This window comes from Arachis hypogaea, chromosome 14, assembly GCF_003086295.3.
Source record: "Arachis hypogaea cultivar Tifrunner chromosome 14, arahy.Tifrunner.gnm2.J5K5, whole genome shotgun sequence".
NCBI classification, from domain to species: Eukaryota; Viridiplantae; Streptophyta; class Magnoliopsida; order Fabales; family Fabaceae; genus Arachis; species Arachis hypogaea.
Window position 1 is genome coordinate 18,387,705 of NC_092049.1, and position 24,442 is coordinate 18,412,146.

Sequence of the window (24,442 nt, forward strand, 5' to 3'; positions counted from 1 at the left end):
ATTCAGCATGGATATAAAAATAAAATAATTATATGGCTGAATTGTTGTCATATTAATTGGGCCAGAATGAATTTTGTTGCTCCAAGCCCAATTATGATTTATGCTAAGTGATCCAATACTTGATCCAAAATCCATCAGGAAAGCAAATGTTATCATTTGCCATATGCTTTCCAACGGATTCCAATTCTCATTAAGGATGGATTTCAAATTTTAATTTGGTAGCATTGGAAACATAAATGAGAGAGAGAAAATGAGTGACATGATTGATGTGTTTAAGCTACACGCCACTCTAAGAGAAGTAAAAGCATCTTTTGAATTAAATTGATTAACTCATTTAATTGCTTTCCTTCCAAGTTGTTTATTCTCTCTCATCTCTTTCCTTCTCTGTTTCGGTCATTACCCAGGAAACCATGAAAGCAAAAATGAGCTACCGAAGTGAAGGAAGAACAAGCTACAAGACCATCACAATGATGGCAAGAAAACATAACAAAATAAAAGTATGCTGTGGCTGAGATTTTCACCAAAAATGATAAGATTTGGTGAAGTAATCTCGAGCTCTTCATACTCAAAAAGAAAGAAGAAGATTCGGCCAGCAAGGAAGAGATTCTTGGAGGCATGGCTTGTCTCTGATTCTGCTCAACCACCACAGGAAGTAGCTAGAGTGGCGAAGTGATGGAAGAGGCAGAGATTGGAGGAGAAGAAGCCATCATCATCATGAAGCATCAAGGGCCAAAAATCCATCTTGGAGAGCAAGCCAATGATGGAGCGCTCGGATTGATGAAGGGTGATGACCAAGGAAGGACTAGAGGTAATTGCATGTTGGGTTTTGCATGGTTATCTCTTCTCTCTCTGTGTGGCCGAACCAGATCTATTTCTTGGAGAAGAAGAAGTTGGTTTGGTTTTTGGCTTCAAAAGTGGAGGCTTTCCTCTTCTATAAAAAGAGAGAACAGCCACTGTTTGGAGCAAGGAGAAAGTGTGAGAGCGCAAGGCACAGGGTTCTCAGAGCTACCTGAGCTAACAGATTTTCTTCTCCTTCAATGTATTCTGTTTTGTAATTTTTCTGTTTAATTTTATCATGTCTTGAATCTCATGGAAAAAGGCAAATAGTAAGGTTTGTATGAAAAAGCCATAGAGCGGAAAAAGACAGAGAGTGCAAAATTAAAAGAAAAAGCCATAGATGTCCTTAGAGTTCCTTTGTTCATCTATGTTGTGTTTCATGATTCTGTGGGAATCCCCTTGTAAGTTGGGTTAGCACTTTACAGATTGTAATCAGAAAGATTATAGTGAAATTCCATCATGTTTGTAATGGAGACTGGATGTAGGCTGCACTGCACTTAGCAGCTGAACCAGGATATATCTGGGTGTAGTTTTCTCTCTTCTCTACTCCATTTCTGTTTCTACTGCACAGGAGCAAAAACCAAAAATATCTCGTGCCAAGTGACGAGACAAAAAGAAAAGTCTCGTGGCTAGGGACGAGACAAAAGAAAAAGTCTCGTGGCTAGTGACGAGATAAAAAGACAGGATGTTTTCAAAATTGGTTTCAAAGGTCAGGAAGTACTATCAAGCAAAAAGGGGGCTAAGATTCAACCCTCCTTCTCTTAGCCACTGATAACCATCAAATAATTTAATTATGAATATATCTCGTTTATACTACAAACGAGATAAAACAGAATTTAAACACAGAAAATGGATGCATCCGTGATACATGAAAAGTTATATGCTAAAGAAATACGTGTAAAGAAAAATCGAGGTCAGTGTAAATGTGATACAACCACAATAAATCATTTACGATGTAAATTTGACAGAATACGACAAATTCAAATCAGCTATATAAGGAGCTGCAAGTGTTAGCTTTTTCTGCAAACATATCAATCATTTTTCTCCACTCTTCTTTTTCATTCTTTCAATAAAAGTTTAGTAAAATGTATAGTGGTGAATATATCTTTATGAGTGTATATCATAATTATCACATAAGAAACAATAATGATGATGGAATTGTATTTAAGTGTGATAATTTTATCCTTTTGTGCACTCATCATTTAGGTTCTCTATCTGATTTAAAGAGCCTAATCTTGACAAGCATGAGTGCTAATGGGACAAAAGAGATTAGAAGAGTTGAGTATTAGGTTGTTAGCACCGATGAGAAATAAAATATTTTTTTCGTATTTTTTGGCTCGATGGTGAGTAGCATGTGTGGCTAATATTTGATGTCTACGAGAGAATCATGGTCTAACAAATGACAGAACTTTCTGTAGAGTTTGGTGATGTAGGTAATAGTGATTTTGGACATTTAAAATTTGTCTAAGATGACCCACTTCTTGCACCACCCTTCTGCATTGTGCTAGTCTAGTGGAATATATAGATGTAAATTTTGATGAGTCGAATAAGAAGGACAACAATAAAAGCACTTCTGCAGAGGATAAGGAAGATTTTTGTGGCAAACTATAGGTACCACTGACATCCATATTTGAATTTTTCTGTCATCTCTCAGCCAATTTGACACCATAGCCTGCAAATCTAAGTCATTGTCCATCAAAACTGTAAAATATTTAGAGAAATTTTAATCACAAAACAACATTATATTAATAACTTTATTCATATACTATGAAATAGAAAAAAAAAGTTTCATACTTGGTCGAGCATCAACTGATCTAAACAAAGATGCCAGCGAAGGAATTTTTCCTTAAAATGGTCTCTATTTTGCTGGATCATACCCATCAACCTACCACCAGGTGCAACAAATAACAAGTTATATATCACTCTATGCACAAATAATATTAACTATCGAAAAAGACTATATTAAAATTTCTTAAACGTATACCTCATGGCTCAAGGCCAACAGAAAGGTCTTTGTCTGCCTGTCAAGTGGGCACCATGTTAAAAAATGATGGTATATCCATGACATTAGTAGTGGTATGCACCCAACAATGTATGTGGTGGATTGATGTTGCATAGCACAAAGAGTGAAAACGTCTATACAAGGATGGTGGATTCCTGAGACAAACAGCGACATTGATCGAATATGCTGGCAGAAAGTGGCCGGATTTGCCCAATTAGAATATGCTGCACTCTTTCCTTAAGCCATGCTAACTTGATCGAAAATGACTCATTTCTCTGACCTCAATGCTGAGTATGAAGAGGCCTAATACCAAAAAATTTTTCTATCCACTTTCACGTTGGGTGCTGATACCGTGTCTAAAAGTCTTTCAAGCAATTCTTCACGAGCTCTTTATTGGTACGTAATCCAATATGATACGCCACGTCCTACAGAATGATAGTATACTCATTCTAAAGCAAGTGAAAAATTTGGGTCTCTCGATACCAATTCTCCACGAATGTAAAAATTAGAGTGTTATTAAATACACAATTTTTTAATTTTGTTGTGTCATTAAAGCCAACTTCTCTCAAGAGAGAATGACATCCGATAGTGTAAGGATGTGGTTAATTTGCCTAAAAAATAGAAGGCAAGACCTTTATTAAAATAAAAAATTAATTAATTAATGATATTTAAAAATAAAAATCTATTTTGTATAATAAATTTACTTTATAACAATATTTACAATAACATCTATATTAAAATGATATTTAATAACAAAATTAACTCATTAATTCATCACTAATAATTTAATTCTTACAAATAAGTAAAAAAATTACAAAACTAAACTACGAAATAATATAAATGATGTTCACCATAACACACACACATATATATATATATATATATATATATATATATATATATATATATATATATATATATATATATATCAACTTTTTTACATATTGTCATAGATTTATTTTCTAAATAAAACATTTATAATACTATTCTTTAAAGAAAATCCTATTTCAATGAAACAACTTCCTAAAAACAGGTACCAACAGCTACTAAAAGCTATAAACAAGCATCTAATCTAAATTATGTTTCTAACAAAACAATTACTTTAGTCATACATATCACAACTAAACCAATCAAACTATCATAACTATATGCTTCTTTATTAAAGGGACAAAATAATAACATTAATCTCGAAATTGATTGTTTCAGCAATATCTCACATTGTATTTAGCGTGTTGATATTATTCGAACATGTATCTACATATACTATAGCATCCAACTCACTCAAATATCTCAAAAAAAAATTCTAAGAAGAGGAAGAGAGATGAAAAAGTGATGAAAAGTGATAAATGATCCGCACTGTAAACGAGTTTTTTATATAGATACCATCTGAGTTTATTTCTGTTTATAATATAAATAAGATATATTCATAATAAAATTTATATTGCAAATGAGATAAGTAATATGACACAAAAATATAAATTGTGTCCAAATAATCTATAGCTATAAATAAAATATTTTAAAAAACTTAAAAAACACAACTCATTTATTAAATATAATAATTATTTACTACTTATAAAAAATTAATTTGTAATATTATCATATTTTTAAATCAAATTTATTTATTATTCATATTTTTAAATTATGGTTTAATTATTCTGTTGGTCCTATAGTTTTACAAAAATTTCAATTAGGTCTTTATATTTATTTTTTTCTTTTAATTAGGTCCCTACATCAATTTATTTATTTTTTTTAATTAGGTCCTTCTTAGCAGTAATTGGCTTAATTGTATAAGGACCCAACTAAAAAAAATTGGTGTAAGGATCCAAATAAAAGGAAAAAAAGTGTAGGGACCCAATTAAAAAAATGGTACAAGGACTTAATTAAAAGGAAAAAAAATATAGAGACCTAATTAAAAATTTTACGAAGCTATAAGGACCAACAGAATAATTAAACCTTAAATTACTTTTGTTGTATGAAAAATTTGGACACATTTTAATAATTTTTTAAAAATTAATTTTTTATAAAAAAATTACACAAACAATCAAATATGGTAAAAACTTATATGTAGTTGTCTTCATCTAAAATTGATAATTGAAAACTATTAGATAATAATTTAGGGACAATTTGGATTGACTTTTAAAAAAATACTTAAATTTTTTTATCTTTTTAAAAAAAATTAATAAAAAAATTTATATTTGGATAGAACTTTTAAAAAAAAATTTAAATATAAAAAGTACTTTAATTTTATTTGGAAAAAATAAAAAAAAATATTTTTTATTTAAATTATATAAAAGGATAAGATTAAAACATAAAATATAGAAACGACAGGTGATATTCTTGAACTAAGTTAGGTATTCTTCCAACCTTCTCTATTAAAGTGTATATGAAGCTCATTTCCATCAACAATTTCCTCCTCACATACAGTAAGAAAAATTTCGATAGTATGATTATTCCATCTAACTTTTGCATTCATTTGCATTTAGTTGAATTTTTTTCGTTAGCTCTTCAATGAATTAGTTTTGCAGAAATGCTATTTTGTAAAAATAGTATACAAAAATATTTTAATATTTTGTTAGAAATTATTATTGATATAATAAAGTATTATTATTTTTATACTAATAAAAATAATTATTTTATTGATATTATTATTATTATCATTATTTTAAAAAACTAATTAATAATTTTTATTAATAAGTTCTCTTTTTGCACTTTGTTAATCCACAAAAGTCCATATCCGTAGATTATAAATCTATAGTGCAATAAATTAATAATAAGCTGCTACTTAACGATGCTAACCCCCCGCTAAATAACAAAAGTCACTACTATGACCCACTTGCCACTTTTTGACATTTTTGACAGCATGTAAAACTAGAAAAACACCAAAAATTCATCTTTATTTGTAAATTAAAATTACCATCAAAGTCCTAAATATATTAACTATAAGATGTAAAATAGTGATGATATTTATGTCATCCGTTAATTAACAATGGTTTTAATTATTATGTTGCTCTCTATAATTTTATAAAATTCTTAATTAGGTACTTATGTTCTGTATCAATTTTTTTTTTTAATTAAATTTTTTTTGACAGTAATTAGCTTAATTTTATAGAAACTCAACTAAAAAAAATTGGTACAGGACTCAAATAAAAAAAAACTTAATGAATTATAATAAACTAATTTTATTTTAATTTATTTAAAATATTTTATTAATCAGTTTAATAATTCGTCCAATAACAATATAACACATATAATATCTTTACAAAAAAGATATTTCTAAAATCTTTATCAGAATATCACCTTAAGGCAAACTATTTACTTCACTTAAATTTAGAAAAAAAGCTACACGTAAATATAAAATGTAAGAGATATAACTTAATGCACTTCTCTATTGCAAAAGCATACTATTTAATCAGTAAATTAAAAGATATTTTATCTTACACAACCTATTATAAAATCATAAATTTAATAATTCTTAAATTTAATTTATTACGAGCCCTGATTTTTCAAATTAATTAAACCATTTCATTTAAATTTTAAGGTGTACATCATAAACACTAATCCTAATATCATTGATTACAGTAACAACTCTGAGTTCATCTGTTCTCAATTTTAATATGTTAATATTACTAAGATAGTTTAGTATTGTTTATAGTAATTCTCTAGGACATTTTAAATAAAAAAAAAAAAATCATGATGAAGAATAAAAAAAAGTTTTATTCGATAATTATCTGAACCTCAAAATAGAAATTCAAATACATATTAACTATAGGCAGTAAGGTATGAGTTATTATTTTGAAGAAAATTAAAAAATAAAAAAGTGTAATAAAATAGGGAAAAATAAATAAGATCATCATAAGATTTTTTTTTCCTTTGTCCGCATATTTTTCAAATTTCATTTATTTTTAAGGATTTGATTTTGGCTAATGCTATGCTTAGAAAACTTTTTTTTTCTCACATGAAGAACCTGCATGGAGCAATGTAGGTGAGACGCGTGTTATATAATTTCAGGAATGAAAATAACAGTGATATGACCAATAAACATCGGTTACAAGTTATAGTTCGGTAACGCCAAAGATCCAATCGTAACTGACGATTTCGTAAATGACCATAAACAGCCTTAAAACAATAACGTCGGATTTACAATTAATCCTCTTCCTAGGCGTTACAACTTAACAAAAACAGCCGACCTTTTCCGCTAGATATAAAGCAGACGAGAAAGTTAAGGGAGGTATGTCACTTTTCCCAAGTAAGATTTATTATCCACTTTATACTAACTTGAGCGTCAGAGTGCCTTTGTAGGTACGCACCCTCGCCGTTCATCCACTGCCGACGTATACTTTGGTTCACTCTAGGAGTCCACCGACCTTATTAGAGGACGAGCTATACTTCGGAATAGTCAGGCAAGAACATTTGGCGCCCACCGTGGGGCCGAATAATCTTCAAATATCATTCGCAAAGGTCCCAAAATACCCTTAAAATACATTCATGGCTGATGCTCCTCCCCCCACCTCATCCGAGCTCCTACGGATGGTGACCGAACTTCAACAAGCAAATCAACGAATGGCGGAGGAGAATCAAAGAATGCAGGATCAAATTGCACAACTGGTTAATGCTCGGCTAGAGCACAATAATGATCATCATAACCGAGAGGAAAATCATGAGCGTCAATCAATACCGACCCATGTTTCCGAAACACCTCAGCGGGAAGAGGAGGAGGCCCATCGAACCGAAGAAGCCCAACCAGACGCTGAGGAAGAAGAGCGCGACAATTCCGCTGGCCCATTTACGGCCGACATAATGAATTTTCAACTCTTCAGACAATTCACTCTGCCAACGACTTTAACCCCATATGATGGGTTAGGAGATCCGAAGCAGCATATTAAAAAATTTCGATCTATTATGATCGTTAACGGTGCATCCGACCCTATTTTATATCGTTGTTTTCCATCCTTTTTAGATGGTCCTGCACTTGACTGGTTTTGCTCTTTGCCTGCAGATTCAATATCGCGTTTTCAGGAATTGGCGAAGCAGTTTGAGGATCACTTTGCAACATCCGCAATATACCTGCATGATTCTGACTACCTGACAACCATCAAACAAGGCCCACAAGAAAGCCTAAAGGATTATATTACCCGTTTTACAAAAGTTGCCATGAGAATCCCCGACCTTCACCCTGAGGTCCATCTCCATGCCATTAAAAGCGGCCTTCGTCCGGGCAAATTCCAAGAGACAATCGCTGTGAGCAAACCGAAAATCTTGGCATAATTTCGCGAAAAAGTCAAGGGACAGATAGATGTTGAAGAACTTCGGCAAGCCCGCAAAGCAGAAAAATCAGCTACTGTCAAGGATGATGATAAACCTCGGGATAGTAAGAAAGCCTTTAAGCCCGTTCCCCGCTATGAGTCATACACACAGTTCAACGCAAAGAGGGATGACATTATCAAAGAAATACTCAACTCCAAATTAATCAAACCTCCTCGTAAGGCCGACGCTTACCCGAAGTCCAAAACTGTCGATAAATCCAAATATTGCACTTTTCATCAGAAACACGGGCACACAACCGATGAATGTGTGATCGCTAAAGATCTCCTCGAACGCCTCGCAAGACAAGGTCACCTCGACAAGTTTATCACAGGACGCATGCAGAAGAATGTAACCTCGGCTTCCGACCCCTCAGCAGCAAGCCCCTCATCAAAGGAAAAAGATATGGCACCAGCCCAACCCAGAGGAATTATCAATTGTATTTTAGGAGGATATGCGGGAGGCGGACATACAAGCTCGGCCCGAAAAAGAACTTATAGGGCCATGTTGGCAGTTACAGATGCCCCTAAGGTTCCTCAGTCGATTCAAGATTTCCCAGAAATGACTTTCCGTTCAACCGACTTTAATCATACCGATGCTAATTATGACGATCCAGTGGTAATTTCTGTTCAGTTGGGAGATTTAATAGTCCGCAAAGTACTTCTCGATCCGGGAAGTAGTGCCGATGTGTTATTCTTTACCACGTTTGAAAAAATGAAGCTAAGTAACAACATTTTGCAACCATACCATGGAGACTTGGTCGGATTTTCAGGGGAGCGAGTCCCCATTCTGGGTTCCGTGTGGTTACAAACCACACTCGGTGAGCAACCATTATTTAAGACACAAGACATTCAATATCTTGTTGTCGACTGTTTTAGTTCTTATAATCTTATATTAGGTAGACCATTTTTAAATAAATTCGCAGCAATTGTGTCTACAGTTCACCTTTGTGTTAAGTTCCCTGTGCAGGATAATTTAGTGGCAACCATCCACAGCGACCTCCATGAAGCTCGGCAATGCTATAACACAAGCTTGAAGCCCATCAAAAGGAGCAACATGGCACAGGTCAACTCCATACAACCCGACCAGCCGAGATTGACAGAAATAGATCCAAGAGCCGATTTTGAAGATCGACCTATGCCAAATGAGGACTTAACAAAGGCCCCCCTAACCGAAGATCCCATGAAATTCACCTTTGTAGGAACATTGACCAGTACGGAGGAAAGAGAATCACTCGTAAGATTTCTGCGTGAGAATGCCGACTTATTTGCTTGGACCCCTGCAGATATGCCCGGAATAGATCCATTTGTTATTACGCACAAATTGGCAATTAATTCAGAAGCTCGCCCAATCTCACAAAAGAAGAGAAATCTCGGGACAGAGAAACGCCTTGCATGCCTTGCCGAGGTTAAAAAGCTCATTACTGTTAACTTCATCCGCGAAATCAGGTTCACAACATGGCTCGCCAATGTTGTTATGGTAAAAAAGAGTAACGGTAAGTGGTGCATGTGCGTCGATTTCACTGACTTAAATAAGGCATGTCCTAAAGATGCTTATCCTTTACCTTGCATTGATAATTTAGTTGACAACTCTTGTGGTTATGGTTTATTAAGTTTTATGGATGCATATTCTGGTTATAACCAAATTCTCATGCATCCATCTGATCAAGAGAAAACCGCCTTCATAACTGAATATGGTAATCACTGCTATAATGTTATGCCTTTTGGTTTAAAGAATGCAGGAGCAACATATCAGCGACTAATGAATAAGGTCTTCGAGAACCAGATAGGTCGGAATATCAAAGTTTATGTGGACGACATGGTCGCCAAAACCATGGTTGGCAAATCTCATATCCACGACCTAACCAAGATTTTTGGGCAAATCCGGCGATATAATATGAGATTGAATCCTGAAAAGTGTGCTTTCGGTGTCCGCGGAGGAAAATTCCTCAGATTCATCCTCACCAGCCGAGGAATTGAAGCAAACCCCGAAAAATGTCAGGCGATACTTGATATGAAAAGTCCAACGACACTAAAGGAGGTTCAACGGCTAACAGGGCGGCTCGCGGCTTTATCAAGATTTCTACCATGTTTGGCATTAAAGTCTTTTAGTTTTTTCCAATGTTTAAAAAAGAGCACAAAACATTTTGAATGGACTGAAAGCTATGAAACTGCATTTCAAAATTTAAAACAATTCCTTTCGAAACCTCCTGTTTTACAAAAGCCAAAGACCAATGAGCCATTATATATATACTTGTCTATTACTGATGTTGCAATTAGTTCTGTCCTTGTAACAGAAACAGAGAAAGGTCAACAACCGATCTATTTTGTAAGTAAGTCACTGCAAGGCGCCGAGCTTCGTTACCCGAGGTTGGAAAAGCTCGCATTGGCCTTGGTTTTCTCCTCGAGACAACTCCGACCATATTTCCAGGGGCACACTATCATCGTCAGAACCGAACAACCTCTTCGGCAGATCATCTCAAAACCAGAATTAGCAGGCAGACTAATCAAATGGGCCATTGAGCTTTCAGAATTTGATATTCAATACCAACCGAGAGGATCCGTCAAGTCCCAGCACTTAGCCGATTTTGTGGCGGAACTTACCCAGCCATGTCTGGAAGAAGAAAACTCGGATTGGAACTTGTTTGTGGATGGAGCTTCAAACCCCCAGGGGTCAGGGGCAGGAATATTATTAGAAAGTTCTGAGGGCATAATCCTCGAGCATTCTCTTTGGTTCTCCTTTACAGCAAGTAATAACCAGGCCGAATACGAAGCCGTCATCGCTGGGCTCAGGTTAGCCATTGATTTACACATTACCAGCTTAAAAGTCTATTGTGATTCCTTATTAGTGGTCCAACAAGTAAATCAGGTTTTTCAAACTAAAGATCAAATTTTATTAAAATATTTAGACATTGTTCAAAAGTTGATAAGCAGCTTTTCAAAAGTAGAAATTCACCACATCCCCAGAGATCAGAATAATAGGGCTGACATCCTATCAAAGTTAGCCATTACACAAGCACACACAGCGACACTGCTGCAATCGACTTTAGATAAGCCGAGCATACATACTATTAGCATTTTAAGCACTTTAAGTGAATAAAGTTGGAAGCTACCTTATATACAGTACCTAAAAGATGGCTCTGTCCCAGATGACATCTCAGATAAGAAAAGATTCCGACGACAAGCCTCTTTCTTCACATTAATGAATAATGTTTTATATAGGCGGGGATACTCCCGACCACTTTTGAAATGCTTGGACAGGCATGAGGCCGACCTTGTGTTAGCCGAGGCTCATAAAGAAATCTGTGGGATACACTCGGGGGCAAGAAGCCTGGCACAGACAATACTTCGAGCTGGTTTTTATTGGCGGACTCTGTGGGAGGATAGCAGCAAGAAGGTCAGAACTTGCGACCGATGTCAAAAGCACGCGCCGATCATCAACATTCCAGCCGAGCAACTTCATCAGTCAGTAATAAGTTGGCCATTTAACCAGTGGGGGATCGATATCCTCAGCCCATTCCCCACTGCACCTAGACAGATGAAGTATTTGGTAGTTGCTATTGATTATTTCAGCAAGTGGATTGAAGCACAACCCTTGGCAAGAATAACATCCTCCCAGATGATATCCTTTGTTTGGAAATATATCATATGCCGATTTGGAATTCCCAGCCATATTATCACTGACAATGGTCGGCAGTTTACCGACCATAATTTTAAAGATTTTTTGCAGAATCTAAAGATAAACCAGCACTTCTCATCTGTGGAACACCCACAATCTAATGGTTTGGCTGAAGCCGCTAACAAGGTCCTCTTGCACGCTTTGAGGAAAAAGCTCGACGAAGCCAAGGGACTCTGGGCTGAGCTGGTTCCAGAAGTATTGTGGTCATACAACACTACAGTACACACATCCACTAAAGAAACCCCATTCCGCTTGGTATATGGGTCTGAGGCAATGATTTCCTTGGAAATTTCACAACAATCCTTGCGAACACAAGCAGAGAGCTCGCCGACCATCTTCCCATGGAAAGCTTGCGGCAGCATGGGACGGCCCCTATCGCATACTCGAAGTCCTCGGAAGAGGAGCTTACAGACTAGAGCAATTGGATGGTACTAGACTCCCAAGTTCATGGAATGTCAGTTCTTTAAAGAAATATTTCAGTTAAGACAAAGCAGAATGCTAGTACTCTTTTTCCTCACTTGAGATTTTTTCCAAAAGGGTTTTGCTCAAGGAGGTTTTAACGAGGCTAGCCTGCCTGAATTAAGTTTTTAAGGTACTGCTTTGAATAAAACTTAACTACATTTATAACATTTTTAGCATGTTCCTTTTAACTAACCTCAGCTTCAATTTGCCAATAAATATCATGGGGAAATTTGTCATCACATCACAAATTACTCCTGTTAACAGACTAAACAGATAAATCCTCAAAATACAGTTCATAAACCCCTTTGACGGGTATCAGACAAAGTAATTAGGATCATCCAAAACCTAATTACGCAGATCCCTTACGTAAAACAACTAGTTAACTAAATTACGTAAAACAACTAATTAACTAAATTATCACCACCTTCTTCGATTACTTCTTCATCATCTACAAGCTGACCATCCCGAACCACCTTACTCGGGTCCATAGGTGTAAAGTCACCATCAGGCATAAGAAACTTTACCTGGGTCACAGCACGTTCAAAGCCTTCAGCAAAGGCATCAAGAATGTCACCCTCTCTACTTGCTTCAAATTCCTTCATTTGTACGGTTAGCTCGATAACTCGCTTGTTTATGTCTTCAAGATTAGTATCTTTCTTTGTTAATAGCTCGGCCACCTTCTCACGACTCTCTTTCTCAACTTTCAGTTCCTTTTCCAAGTCAGAAACATTTTTCTTTAATTCAGTTAAGGCTAATTCCTTGGAAGACAGTTGCTCCTTTAAAACAGCACCCTGTGCAGCCTCAGTAACCATTTTCTTGTGCCTTTTCTCTTGGCTACGGCCAATACAGGCCAATCAAAAACCCAACACCTGAAATTACAAATTCAACTTTATAAAAATTTACAATATAGATATTTGATCCAGATGAGTGATTAGGATAAGCTCACCTGAAGAAACTGATCAACTCCAACATCCCCGACTTCTTCCACCCGAGCTATGTCTGAAAAACTTTGGACAACCTCGTCTGCAACGACGTTGAACGGAAACCCACGATCCCAAACAGATGATCCATCTCCATCATTATCGAAAATGTGAAGCTTATCCTGTTTTGCACTAAAACTGGATAGGTCGTCAAGTTGAATAACACCTTCTTTACCCTGTTCCCCTGTAGTAACAGTCATCTATGTTTTTCTTTTTTTAAACACAATCTCTTTCTTTCTCGGTGGGGGCTGGTCAACTTCACCCCCAACATCCATTTTTTCAGCATTCGAGGATGAACCCTCAAAATTCTTAGATTTGAACCGAGCTCTAAGTGTAGAAGCCGATACTCCCGGAAACTTTCCAGCTGTCACAAAAACAAACATAGTATTATCAGAAGAATAGTTATTCAATCAAAAGCAACCCAAAACAAAATATACCTCGATGACCTCACCAAAGTAATCTATCACAGCCGACTTATTATCTTCCCAAGGAAGCAACTCCGACACAGACATCAATCCCCCCTTAGCTACCATTTCAATCAGAAAAGATATAATACACTCGTTCCGGCTAGATATCAGTTCAGGACCTAAGATGTGTTGTGGTTGACAACACCAATACAAGGGGAATTTTTCCCCAAGGTGTTCATCTAGGTAAAATGGAAAATTCTCATCCACTGACTTCACTTTTAAAAACATTTCCTTAAAATCTTTGAAGGAAGATTTATATAATTTGAAAACAGAGAAACCAGGTGTGCTGTTTAAGTTTACCCACAATCCCTTCCATACCCCTTTGGCTTGAAATAATGAAAAGACAGCTCCAAATCCGGTTTAATTTCCAGAAATTTCATCAAAATCTGGAAACACTTTATGAACGCCCAGCCATTAGGATGAACCTGTGATGGAGCACAGTTCAATTGTTTCAGAATGTCACATTCAAACTGACTAAATGGGAGTCGAACCCTCAATTCTTCTAGCACACAACTATACATAAACAAGTTTTCGAAGTCCTTTTTCCTATGAAAAATACGATCAGAGCGGTTGCATGGCAGTAATTCCAAGCGAAAACCAGGTTTTACTATCCTAGCTACATTAACTTCATTAACACTATCCTTATCAGCAAACAAAGAAGCCCTTATTTTGACATCATCATCAACCCAGTCGTACGACTCGTCGTCCTCAAACTTGGGCAACGATTTTACTTTCTTCTCACTCATTGTTTTTGATGAACTCAGAAGGAGGGAAGTAAAGATAAGATGAAAGAAAGGGGAATGTTACTAACCTCTGGTGCTCATAGTGTTTTAAAGCTTCTGAAATTACAATCTCCAGTGCACTGCAAGAAGCAAAATGCTAAACCGTTCAGTTACTTAAATCTTTTCAATCTATGATGAAAATCAACACCATTGAATGAAGCACACTACCAACGGTTAGAACTAAGTCTTGGAACTTGCACCTATCTAGAGAAAATAATAATTAAAAGTTTTACATCTCTCGAGACTTGGGTAATAATTACAGTAACCAGTCTCTTCAGTTACCTATTAGTAACTTTAAAAGAGATATACTGACCTGGGGGCATAGCGTACCGAGCTATAACTCGCCTATTATAAAGCTCAACATATCTCTTCAAAGTTAGGTCAAGCTTGGGGGCTGTGATATGACCAATAAATATCGGTTACAAGTTATAGCTCGGTAACGCCAAAGACCCAATCGTAACCGACGATTTCGTAAATGACCATAAACAGCCTTAAAACAATAACGTCGGATTCACAATTAATCCTCTTCCTAGGCGTTACAACCTAACAAAAACGGTCGACCTTTTTCGCTAGATATAAAGCGGACGAGAAAGCTAAGGGAGGTATGTCACTTTTCCCAAGTAAGATTTATTATCCACTTTATACTAACTTGAGCGTCGGAGTGCCTTTGCAGGTACCCACCCTCGCCGTTCATCCACTGCCGACGTATACCTTGGTTCACTCTAGGAGTCCACCGACCTTATCAGAGGACGAGCTATACTTCGGAATAGTCAGACAAGAACAAACAGAAATATTGATAATGTTAATATACTATTAAGAGAGCCCCTTTAGATTCAGGACAGAAAAAAAAAAAAAAAGAAAATTTAAATTTTAGCAACATAGTAACAACACCCGACCAACAAAGAAAATCACAGCCCCAATAGCAAAAAGAGATTTGTTCATTGTTTTCTTGATCAATAGATTCTAGCATCAAATTCGGAGTGGTTCCTCAAGTCTGGACATCAAACCTTGAATCTGAGTTCGTTTTTATTGAATAGATTTTTTTGTTACTGTCATGTTGTCTTTGACACAAAATTTCGTTAAATCTGCACATCAAATCTTGAATCTGAGTTTGTTTTTATTGAATAGATTTTTTTTCTGTTACTGTCATGTTGCCTTTGACACAATTTGTAAAAAATATTTTATTTATTAAAAATACTGACTTTTTATCACTATTTTCACATAATGTTTTATTTGAACCACCTGATATATATGTCCCTTCCATATATTTTTCTTATCATTCTACCACTCTATTTTTATTATTAAATTTATATTTAATATTGTATAGTATAAAATCTTAGTTTCAATTATATTTTTTCACTTGTGGTTTTACTTTTATATAATTTGCTATTTTTTTTATAGTTGTTACAATAAGTTTTCGATCTGAATAAAGGAGGAGAGAATTCTAGTAAAAGTAGCAAAAATAAAAACCAACAACAATATACATAACACACATTTTATATTTATTTTCTATTTTCACCTATTATATCATACATAATAAAATACCAAATACTAACTACACAATATATTTTTTGGTATTATCATTAAAATTATTGTAAATTAAAATTTTATTAAAAGATATTTATTATCATTATTATTTTAATATTTATTATTTTGTATAAAAATATTATTATTTTTTAATAATTTATTTAAATACTATAACTTTAAAATAAATATTTTTATAACTAAAAATTCAAATACAATTGAATTGTAGCAGAAGAACTGAAGTGCTGCTGTTTATTTTAATTGAGTTAAGTGAGTAGCGTGATGGAAAGTTGGTCCCATGGTTTGTTTGTTACCAGGGTGTATGAATGAGGTGTTATTCCTGACCTGCAGATAAGTAGAACCAGTTTTATTGTAATTACAATTCTGCCTGAACATTTTGGGTGAAAATATAATAGTTATATGTACAGGTAGAAATTTATAAATATTTGTTTTCTTGTGAATTGGCCTTTGAGTAGTTTTGACTTGGGCATTTTAGTAGTTGGGGACTTGGGGTGACAGATTTTTTTTTTTTGTTTATAACTGGATTTGGACTTTAAAATAAAAATTTCTATTGGAATTGACCCGAACTGAGTAAGTCTGAAATAAATAACAATTTACTCTTGACCAAAAAAAAAAAAACCACTATGAAATCTGTTTTAATTTTATTTAGTTATTAATAAGAGTTAATTAAAAAAATGATTAAAAGTTTAAAACAGAAGAAAATTTATGTTTAGGGTAGGTCAGGTTAATATTATTTATTGCAACATTACAAAAGAGATTATGTAGTTGTGCAAACTATATTGAAGATTTCACAAATTTAAGATTTCACAAATTTAAGATAGTTTTTTTTTCTTAATATTATTTACTGTGATAGTGTGCAGTTATAGCAAAATTAATTTACAAATTTAAAATAAGCATTATTTATTTGCTCAAAAAATATTTCATTTTATAAATTTACTTTTGTAGAAAGTGACAATGATTCAATTATAAAATAATATTTAGATGTAATACGTTAAAATATAAGAATATAACAAATAACTAAATTAGACACCTTATATTTACAAAGCATATTATTCTATAATTTAGATGCACTATACTATTTTGCAGATTTGGATCAGTCCGTGATGGTTGTGGATTGGTTTTAAAATTTTCAATCTTTCTAATTTTTGTTTGGCAATTTTTTAAAGTTTGCAGACCCATTAAAATCAACACTAGAGTGGAGGCCCATCTGTCCAAAACTGGACTATAACGCAAATATTAAATATTAATATATTATAGAGGCCACTAAATAATATAGGACACTTCACAGAATAAAACTGAAAAGCATCAAAAGATTTGACCGCAATACTCAAACAGGTGTCAGAGTTAAGGGGTGTTTCATTCACCTCATCTAGCCAGGTGCAATTTATAACTCACCAATAACAACACCTGACCAACAAAGAAAATCACCACCACAAAGAAAGCTCCTTTTCTTGATCAATGGATCGTAGCACCAAACCCGTGGTTGTTCGTCAAGTTTGGGCGTCAAATCTTGAATCTGAGTTCGCTCTCCTTGAACAGATTCTTCCCTGTTACTGCCATGTTGCCTTTGACACAGAGTTCCCAGGATTCATCCATGTGTCTGAGAAGAACTGCCACTACTCAAAGCTTCCACCTTCCTACACTTACAAACTCGTAAAGGCCAATGTCGATTCTCTGAAACTCATTCAGTTGGGTCTCGCCCTCTCCAATTATGCCGGCCACTTACCCGACCTTGGCACCGATTCTTGCTACGTCTGGGAATTCAATTTCAAAGGCTTCGACGTCCACCAGGACCATCATAATCCGGACGCAATCCAGTTACTCGCAGAACAAGGAATCGATTTCGCCAAGATTAAGGAAGAGGGGATCCCAATTGGTGCCTTTAGAAGATTGTTTCTGAGATCAAGATTCATGTTTAGTAGGCTGAATCTGACTTGGGTCACTTTTCATAGTTCCTATGATTTTGGGTACATGGTTAAGGTTCTCACTGGAAGGAAATTGCCCAATGATCTTGATGTTTTTAAGGTTGTTGTCTCTGAATTATTCGGGTCTAGTGTTTATGATATGAAGCACATGATTAAGTTTTGCAGAGGAATCAATGTCGGTGGGTTAGAGAAATTGGCGAAGAGTTTGAAGGTTGATCGTGTTGCTGGGAATAGTCATCAAGCCGGTTCGGATAGTTTGTTGACTCTTCAGACTTTTTTCAAACTTAGGGATTTTTATTTTACTGCTGATGATTGTGACGAGCAAGATTGTTTGAACATCAATTCCTTTGCGAATATCTTATTTGGTTTATAAAATTATCTTATTTGATTTATAAAATTATTGTTCTTTACTTCTACTGTAACTCGAATTTGAAGTAGTCTTCATATCAAACAAATTCTAAGCTTCAAAAGAAATTCTATTGAGCTTAACTGGTTCGTGTAAACAATGAGGCGTTGTTGCGCCATCGCTAAACATGTTGCCGTTGTTTTAGTTTTGAAAACCTTTTCTTAAACGTAAATTAAAACATACTTTTTTCTATTTTTTTCCCTCCTGGTATGCTTGCTAATCCTAATTTGGTTTATTAAAAAAGAAAGTATAATTACTCGAAAATTTATCATTTTTTTAAAGAAGATTATTTTGTGTAATAGAAATACATAAAAAATAACATAATTATTTTCTTAATTAATTTTCTTTTTCATTTTAATTAAATTAATTTTTTATTTAGAAAGATTTGCAGCATTTAAAATATTAATAATTGTAATTAGTCACTTCTTTAGGTTATATATTGAAATACAAAAATATTACTTATACACTAAAATACATAATTATCATAAATCGAATCGATAATTGACCCGTTCAAGATATTGGGTCTCTAGACCAGTGGTTCAACCGTTAAGTCAATGATCAAACTGGTTAATTGGGACTTGAGGTAATGTTTTTTTGGGGGATTTGCAGATGCTGTAGTTGCCTTAGGTCAAAGTAATGCTTTTTTTGTTCAAAAGCAACTGTGTTTTAGGCAACACCTATTCACCCACTAGTAAAAAGTGTTGCCTCTTCTTCTGAGTATGCAACACGTTGAAAGTGTTGCCTATTATTTAGAATATGCAAGACGTTAAAAATATTGCCTATTTATTTGAATTTGCAACCTGTTAAAAGTGTTGCCTATCAATTTGATATGCAACTCTTGAAAGCGTTGTCTATTCTTTTAAATATGTAACCTATATAAGTGTTACCTTTAAACTAAATATACAACCACTGAAGGATTGTCTTTTTGGCTAAAAATAAGGATTGTTTTTGCATCGAAAATACAAAAGTTAAGAAACATGTATAATCATTTAATTATTAAATAAATCTGCACACTTTAATAATTAAGATCAGGGTCATCATTACTATCTCTTAGTTCACACTACCCAAGCCTACATGAACACAAGACACATTTTGTCCTATAAGGGGCTAATTGACAATGCAACTATACTCTTGTTGATTCTTGACAGCGTCATCAAGGAGTGCTACTTGTTGCAGTTGCAGCGGTAAGAGTAGTGATATCATCATGATAGCGGATATTGACAGCTGAGCTAACTACAGAAGGTAGGTGATCTCTCTTAAGCCCCCATTGCCTCAGCAGCCTCGACACACTGCGTGGTCACCAATGTGGCTGCAGAGGTCACAGCCATGTCGGTCTTGGCCATCCTCTCATCCTTGCTTGGTGCAGATGAAGTAGCCATTGCAGCCGCGATGGCTGCCACGGCAGAAGCCACTGCAGCCACTGAGATGGTAGCATGCAGCTGAGCATTGCGAGTTCTTGTTTCTTGTTTCTTCTTTCTTTTTCTCCCTTCTGTCTCCCTGGCCATGCTGGTAACTCTGCAAATATCTAGCACAACATCTGCAAATTCAAGATTAAAAAGAATTTAGTTAGTATATTACTATATCAAGGATCATAAGTAGAAAGCCTTGGTTCCAAAGCATATGGTTGAACAATGCAAACATATAAGAAGGGAAGGCAAAAGACAACGGATCCACTGATTACCTCAGCTACTACCACTAGTAACCAGCACATATATCAATGAAGCTTAGTTTTTATTATTGAAATGCATAAAATCTCTTCACCATAATAGAATTATCTTAAAGCTATACTGTTACATTAGAAAATCAAATCACTAATGATCTGACACTTGAGAATCACACACATCACCTCCCCGTGAATCAAATTCTACCTTTGCTGCTTAGTCTTGTTCATATTGAGACGATAAAGATGCTTTCTTGATCCTGATAACACCAAAAACTATCTTTATGCCTAAGATCAGAATTTCAAAACAGTCGCACAATCACAAAATATAAAGGAGAAAATAAAAACCTTGGTGCTGGATGGAAACAAACAGTGAACATTGTTTTAGTTGTTCTCTTGTCAAACCAATCTTTTCTTCTGTGAAGTTCACATAGTGTCACAAGCGCTTTCTTAACTCATGCTTCATCCTCTTCCTTTTGAAAACAGACAAAGAACAAACACATACACAAACATTCATTCAAATTGTTCAATAAGCAGAGCCATCTGAGGAAATCACACAGCCAACATAATCAAAAGGTTCAACTCAAATTAGATGAGACCTATAGCATTGAAAACAAGACACTTTCAGAGCATGGTTCTTCGCTTTTTTCTTATGCTTCTGGTTCACTTAATACTGTGAATTATGTGATCAAATGCCAGCTTCTTCACGTCCTGTCACCTAAGGTTTGAAGCTCCATGAACAACGGCAGAGTTTTGCCAATATCAACAATCTGCCAAAATTCAAATAAAAAAATCACTACAGCATCACATTTTTCACAATTGCAGCACTTCAATTGGCTCCACATTTATGTTTTGACCACTAACATGAATTCAAGTATACTGAGAGTTGAAGAACTTGGCAAGAAACTCTCTTGAACTTTGCTGAATCTATCAACCTCTTCCTCCTCCATAAAAAAATAGCTTACTTACATCCTAAAGCATCAAATAAAAAGAATAGCTACCTTTTGGCATTCACAAAGCCTGTGCTGTCCAAATCATAGATCTGCATGCAGTAAAATTCTAATGTCGAAAGGACATCCAATTAACAGAAATGACTAGTGCTTGGAGATACCATGAAAAACAATGAAATTTGTTACTAAGTAGCAACTAGCAAAGACTCAAAAACACTGATTTCTATATGAAAATTTAAACTTAGAAATGCATGTGCTTTTATATCTAAACAAATACTGACCTCTAACTAAATGGGGAGATTACAATGCAGTGATGAGGTACCCAGGTTTTTCAATTACACTTAATTCAAATGGACTTCCCCCCTTAAACTAAATGAATAAGGCATAAACACACATATAATATATAATGAACATAAATACAAAGTTATGCAGTGCATGCTGTATTGTGTATAGTTCATCTAAGTTGTGGAGGCACACTTGCAATGTGTAGCTTAGCTTTATGAACCACTTTCAGGTTAATTTCCATTAACATACATGGCTTACTTCTCGTCCCAATCTGTCCATACATATTATTTAGTAGTAGATGAATCATATGCCCGCAAATTAATGTTTTAAATTAAATAATGACAATTACTAATGGCTTAAATTAAAGGAGTATCTATCTATGCGACTATGTATGTGCAATCTCAGGAAGAGCCAAAAACAAATGCAGGCACGGAACATTCTTTTTTGTACCAATACCTACCCTACCTGATCCTATCCTTCAACAGTTGAATCTTCAATTAAATTCTACCATTGTTTGGCCTCTCAAGAGTGGATACAACTTATGCAATTACATAATTAATAGTGGATAATTTGTTAATTACCATATTTAAACGGAGAGGCGAGGCGAGCTGCGACGAACACCACGGAGACGCCAACAGCGACGCCAGCAATGAGGAACACAGGCAATGACGAGGAAATCGAATAGAGAAGAGTAAATCGCGAGCAGTGACAAGGAACGCGAAGAGAAAAGAGTAAATCGCACATCAATCAAAATTCAAAGTGGTTGGGGTTAAGGTTTCTAATTGAACACGGTTGGAGTAGTTTTGTTATTTCAAGTTTCAACAATTCAACCAAATTAAACCACTAGTAAGTAAAATTTGAGAGAAATTTTTGTCATACCTGAGAGACTTGAGAGGAAGATGTGAACGACACCACGGCGGAGCAAAGCGAATGTTTCAGAATGGCGCGAGCTGAAGATCGAACATGGCGGAGCAGAGCAGAACACGATGCGAGAAGAAGCACATGACACGAGCAGAGCAGAACGCGATGCGAGCAGAGCAGTGAAGAACACCACGATGGCGAGAGAGAAGAACGCAGAACGCGAGTCAATGTCGTGAAATTGGGGAAATTGAGCTAGGGTTGGGGTTAGGATTTTCATTCTAAAATGGTAGGAATTGAGTTCTGTTTCTAAATAATAGGCTAATAGTAGTGAGGAAGGTGATGAATCAATTATTGCTCGCGTTTCCTTTAGTGTTTTTTTGGACTAAAACTCCAAAGTGGTCCCTAAGATTGGGCGAGTTACCCATACTTGTCATTGACTTTCAAAATTCCCTAACAGCATCCCTGACATTCAACTCCGGGACCCATAGTGGCCCTGCAACTCTTTCCGACGCCAAGTCAGCAAACGGAGGGATGATCTGGCACCTCCAATGCCACGCTGGAGCCAGCAACGGCAAGCTGACGTGGCAAATCTGAATTTTGTACCCAATCTGGTCCCTGGTCCCATTAAAATCCTAAAAGCTAAGATCGTCCTCTTCATCGCCTGAGCTTCAAACAGCTGCTGCTGATTCCTTCTCAGATCATCCTCTTCATCGCCTCCAGCTCTAGGTAATAACACATACAGATCATATGCCTTCCATTTCGATCTGCCATTTCTCTGTTTCATGATTGCTAGCTGCTGCTACCATAATATGAATGTAACTTGGCTAAATTTCAGTTTCCTCTAAAACTGTAATCACTCAATACTAAAAACTATAAGCTGCCGCTGCTTTTGTCAGTTTGCAATTGTTTGATGTAGCATTGCATTGTGTTACTTACTGTAAACATGTGCTGCAAATGCAAATAAAAAAGGTGACAAGGCTTCCTTGATTCCTCACTCTAGACGGCCTGCACTCCCCTCTCTGCAAATACCCTTATGGTCATTAGATGCCGCATTATCTTCTTTCGTAAAGACGGATGGTCCTTCCACATCCACCTACTTCAAGGACCCTCTCTCTTAATGGTAAAGGTTCATTCTCTCCATTGTCAAAGGTTGTCCACTCATTACCGGTTACTCCAATCGCATCTTTGGGTTAAGAAAGTGTACATGGCAGACATCTGGGATGTGCTTCTGATTTAAATGTATGTCTATTTTCTTCAATCAAGGCAACTGTTTTCATACAACGCTTGCTAAAATTTTTTACATTTTGTATGTTAAACTGGTATATGATTTTAAACTATGCTGCATTGATGAATATTTTCATTCTTGTATAGACAATGGTTGTCAAGCAGCATATAACTCGATCACTTTCGGTTCCAGTTGATGCCAAAGCCAGCAAATTGAGGTGCACTCAGTCTACGGTTTTTGGATATCCCAATTATAATGTAAGTTAAATATATGATATTTTGTTAATTTGTTCTTGCCTACTTCATTTCATCATCTTTTATTGGTTCATTTCAGACAAGAAAAAAGACTTGGTGTGATATGTTTGTTTGGGCTGACATTGTTTAAGAGGAAAGTGCTGGAATAGCAGATTCTGATAGAGTCAATGGTAGAATGAAGATGAACCTAGCATGGAGGGTTGGGAGGTTGAAAAATGATGTAAGAAGTCAGAAATTCATGACCAATTTGTTGATGGTAGCTGTGTTTCTGTTAGTGATGTGTGACAAATTTTGAAGAAAAAATTATAGAAGGATTCATGTGTAATGTAATGTAATGGAATATATATTGTGTAAAAATATTTGAATGGAATGAATAAAGAGTAATTTGTGGTATTCCTGTGACTTACACATGATTCAACAAAACTGAGTTATATTTAAATAGGATTACAATAAGCAAGTTAAACAGCAAACTGGATGTATATTAAATTAGTTATCAGAGTTGAACAAAAAAGATGCATAACCAAGCATCATGAGTATTAACATCAAAAGATCCATTGTGATATCAAAATAACCAGGACTGATCTTAGTAGTCATTGTCTAAATTTTAACAAAACATTAAAGGCCTAATGCCACATACTAATTTTCATAACCTCCCTAAACACATCTAACTAATTTCTACAAAACAGGTAGGTTGAGACAACTCAAGTTCTACTGGTTGGACATCACTGGCTGCTGAAACAATAGGTGCTAAATTAATAGGTTGTACATTTCCTCCTTCACCTTGTTGGTTCGTTTCATCAGAGGTAGCAACGCATGTTTGGT

General features: G+C 35.3%; 2 protein-coding genes and 1 long non-coding RNA gene across 8 annotated transcripts; 2 read left to right on the top strand and 1 right to left on the bottom strand.

Annotated features, from left to right (window-relative positions):
* Positions 1-7,324: 7,324 nt before the first annotated feature.
* On the top strand, positions 7,325-12,253 carry LOC140178515 (uncharacterized). The gene is made up of 3 exons (XM_072215685.1): positions 7,325-8,077; positions 8,123-10,932; positions 11,362-12,253. Exons 1-3 carry the CDS (start codon positions 7,325-7,327, stop codon positions 12,251-12,253), a joined length of 4,455 nt encoding a protein of 1,484 aa, XP_072071786.1.
* Positions 12,254-17,367: 5,114 nt separating this feature from the next.
* On the top strand, positions 17,368-18,376 carry LOC112741741 (probable CCR4-associated factor 1 homolog 11). The gene has a single exon (XM_025790835.3). The coding sequence runs from the start codon at positions 17,513-17,515 to the stop codon at positions 18,350-18,352; it is 840 nt and encodes a 279-aa protein (XP_025646620.1). The 5' UTR covers positions 17,368-17,512; the 3' UTR covers positions 18,353-18,376.
* Positions 18,377-19,353: 977 nt separating this feature from the next.
* LOC112741742 (uncharacterized) lies at positions 19,354-22,490 on the bottom strand. Of its 6 annotated transcripts, XR_003171586.3 has the most exons (5): positions 22,160-22,483; positions 21,862-21,888; positions 21,047-21,087; positions 20,645-20,815; positions 19,354-20,518 (listed from the first exon to the last, which is right to left on the bottom strand). It is a non-coding gene; the product is annotated as an uncharacterized lncRNA (long non-coding RNA). The 6 variants fall into 6 exon arrangements; XR_011870786.1 differs by having other exon boundaries at positions 20,910-21,888; positions 22,160-22,490; XR_011870787.1 differs by having other exon boundaries at positions 19,354-20,321; positions 20,394-20,518; positions 20,645-21,888; positions 22,160-22,490.
* Between the last annotated feature and the right edge of the window lie 1,952 nt (positions 22,491-24,442).

Excerpts from the sequence above, each read along its gene's own strand:
- LOC112741741 (XM_025790835.3), top strand. The coding sequence starts at position 17,513 with ATGGATCGTAGCACCAAACCCGTGGTTGTTCGTCAAGTTTGGGCGTCA.
- LOC140178515 (XM_072215685.1), top strand. The coding sequence starts at position 7,325 with ATGGCTGATGCTCCTCCCCCCACCTCATCCGAGCTCCTACGGATGGTG. Across the intron at positions 8,078-8,122 it reads AATTCCAAGAGACAATCGCT|GGACAGATAGATGTTGAAGA; the intron begins GTGAGCAAACCG and ends GAAAAAGTCAAG. Across the intron at positions 10,933-11,361 it reads GCCGTCATCGCTGGGCTCAG|GCGGGGATACTCCCGACCAC; the intron begins GTTAGCCATTGA and ends TGTTTTATATAG.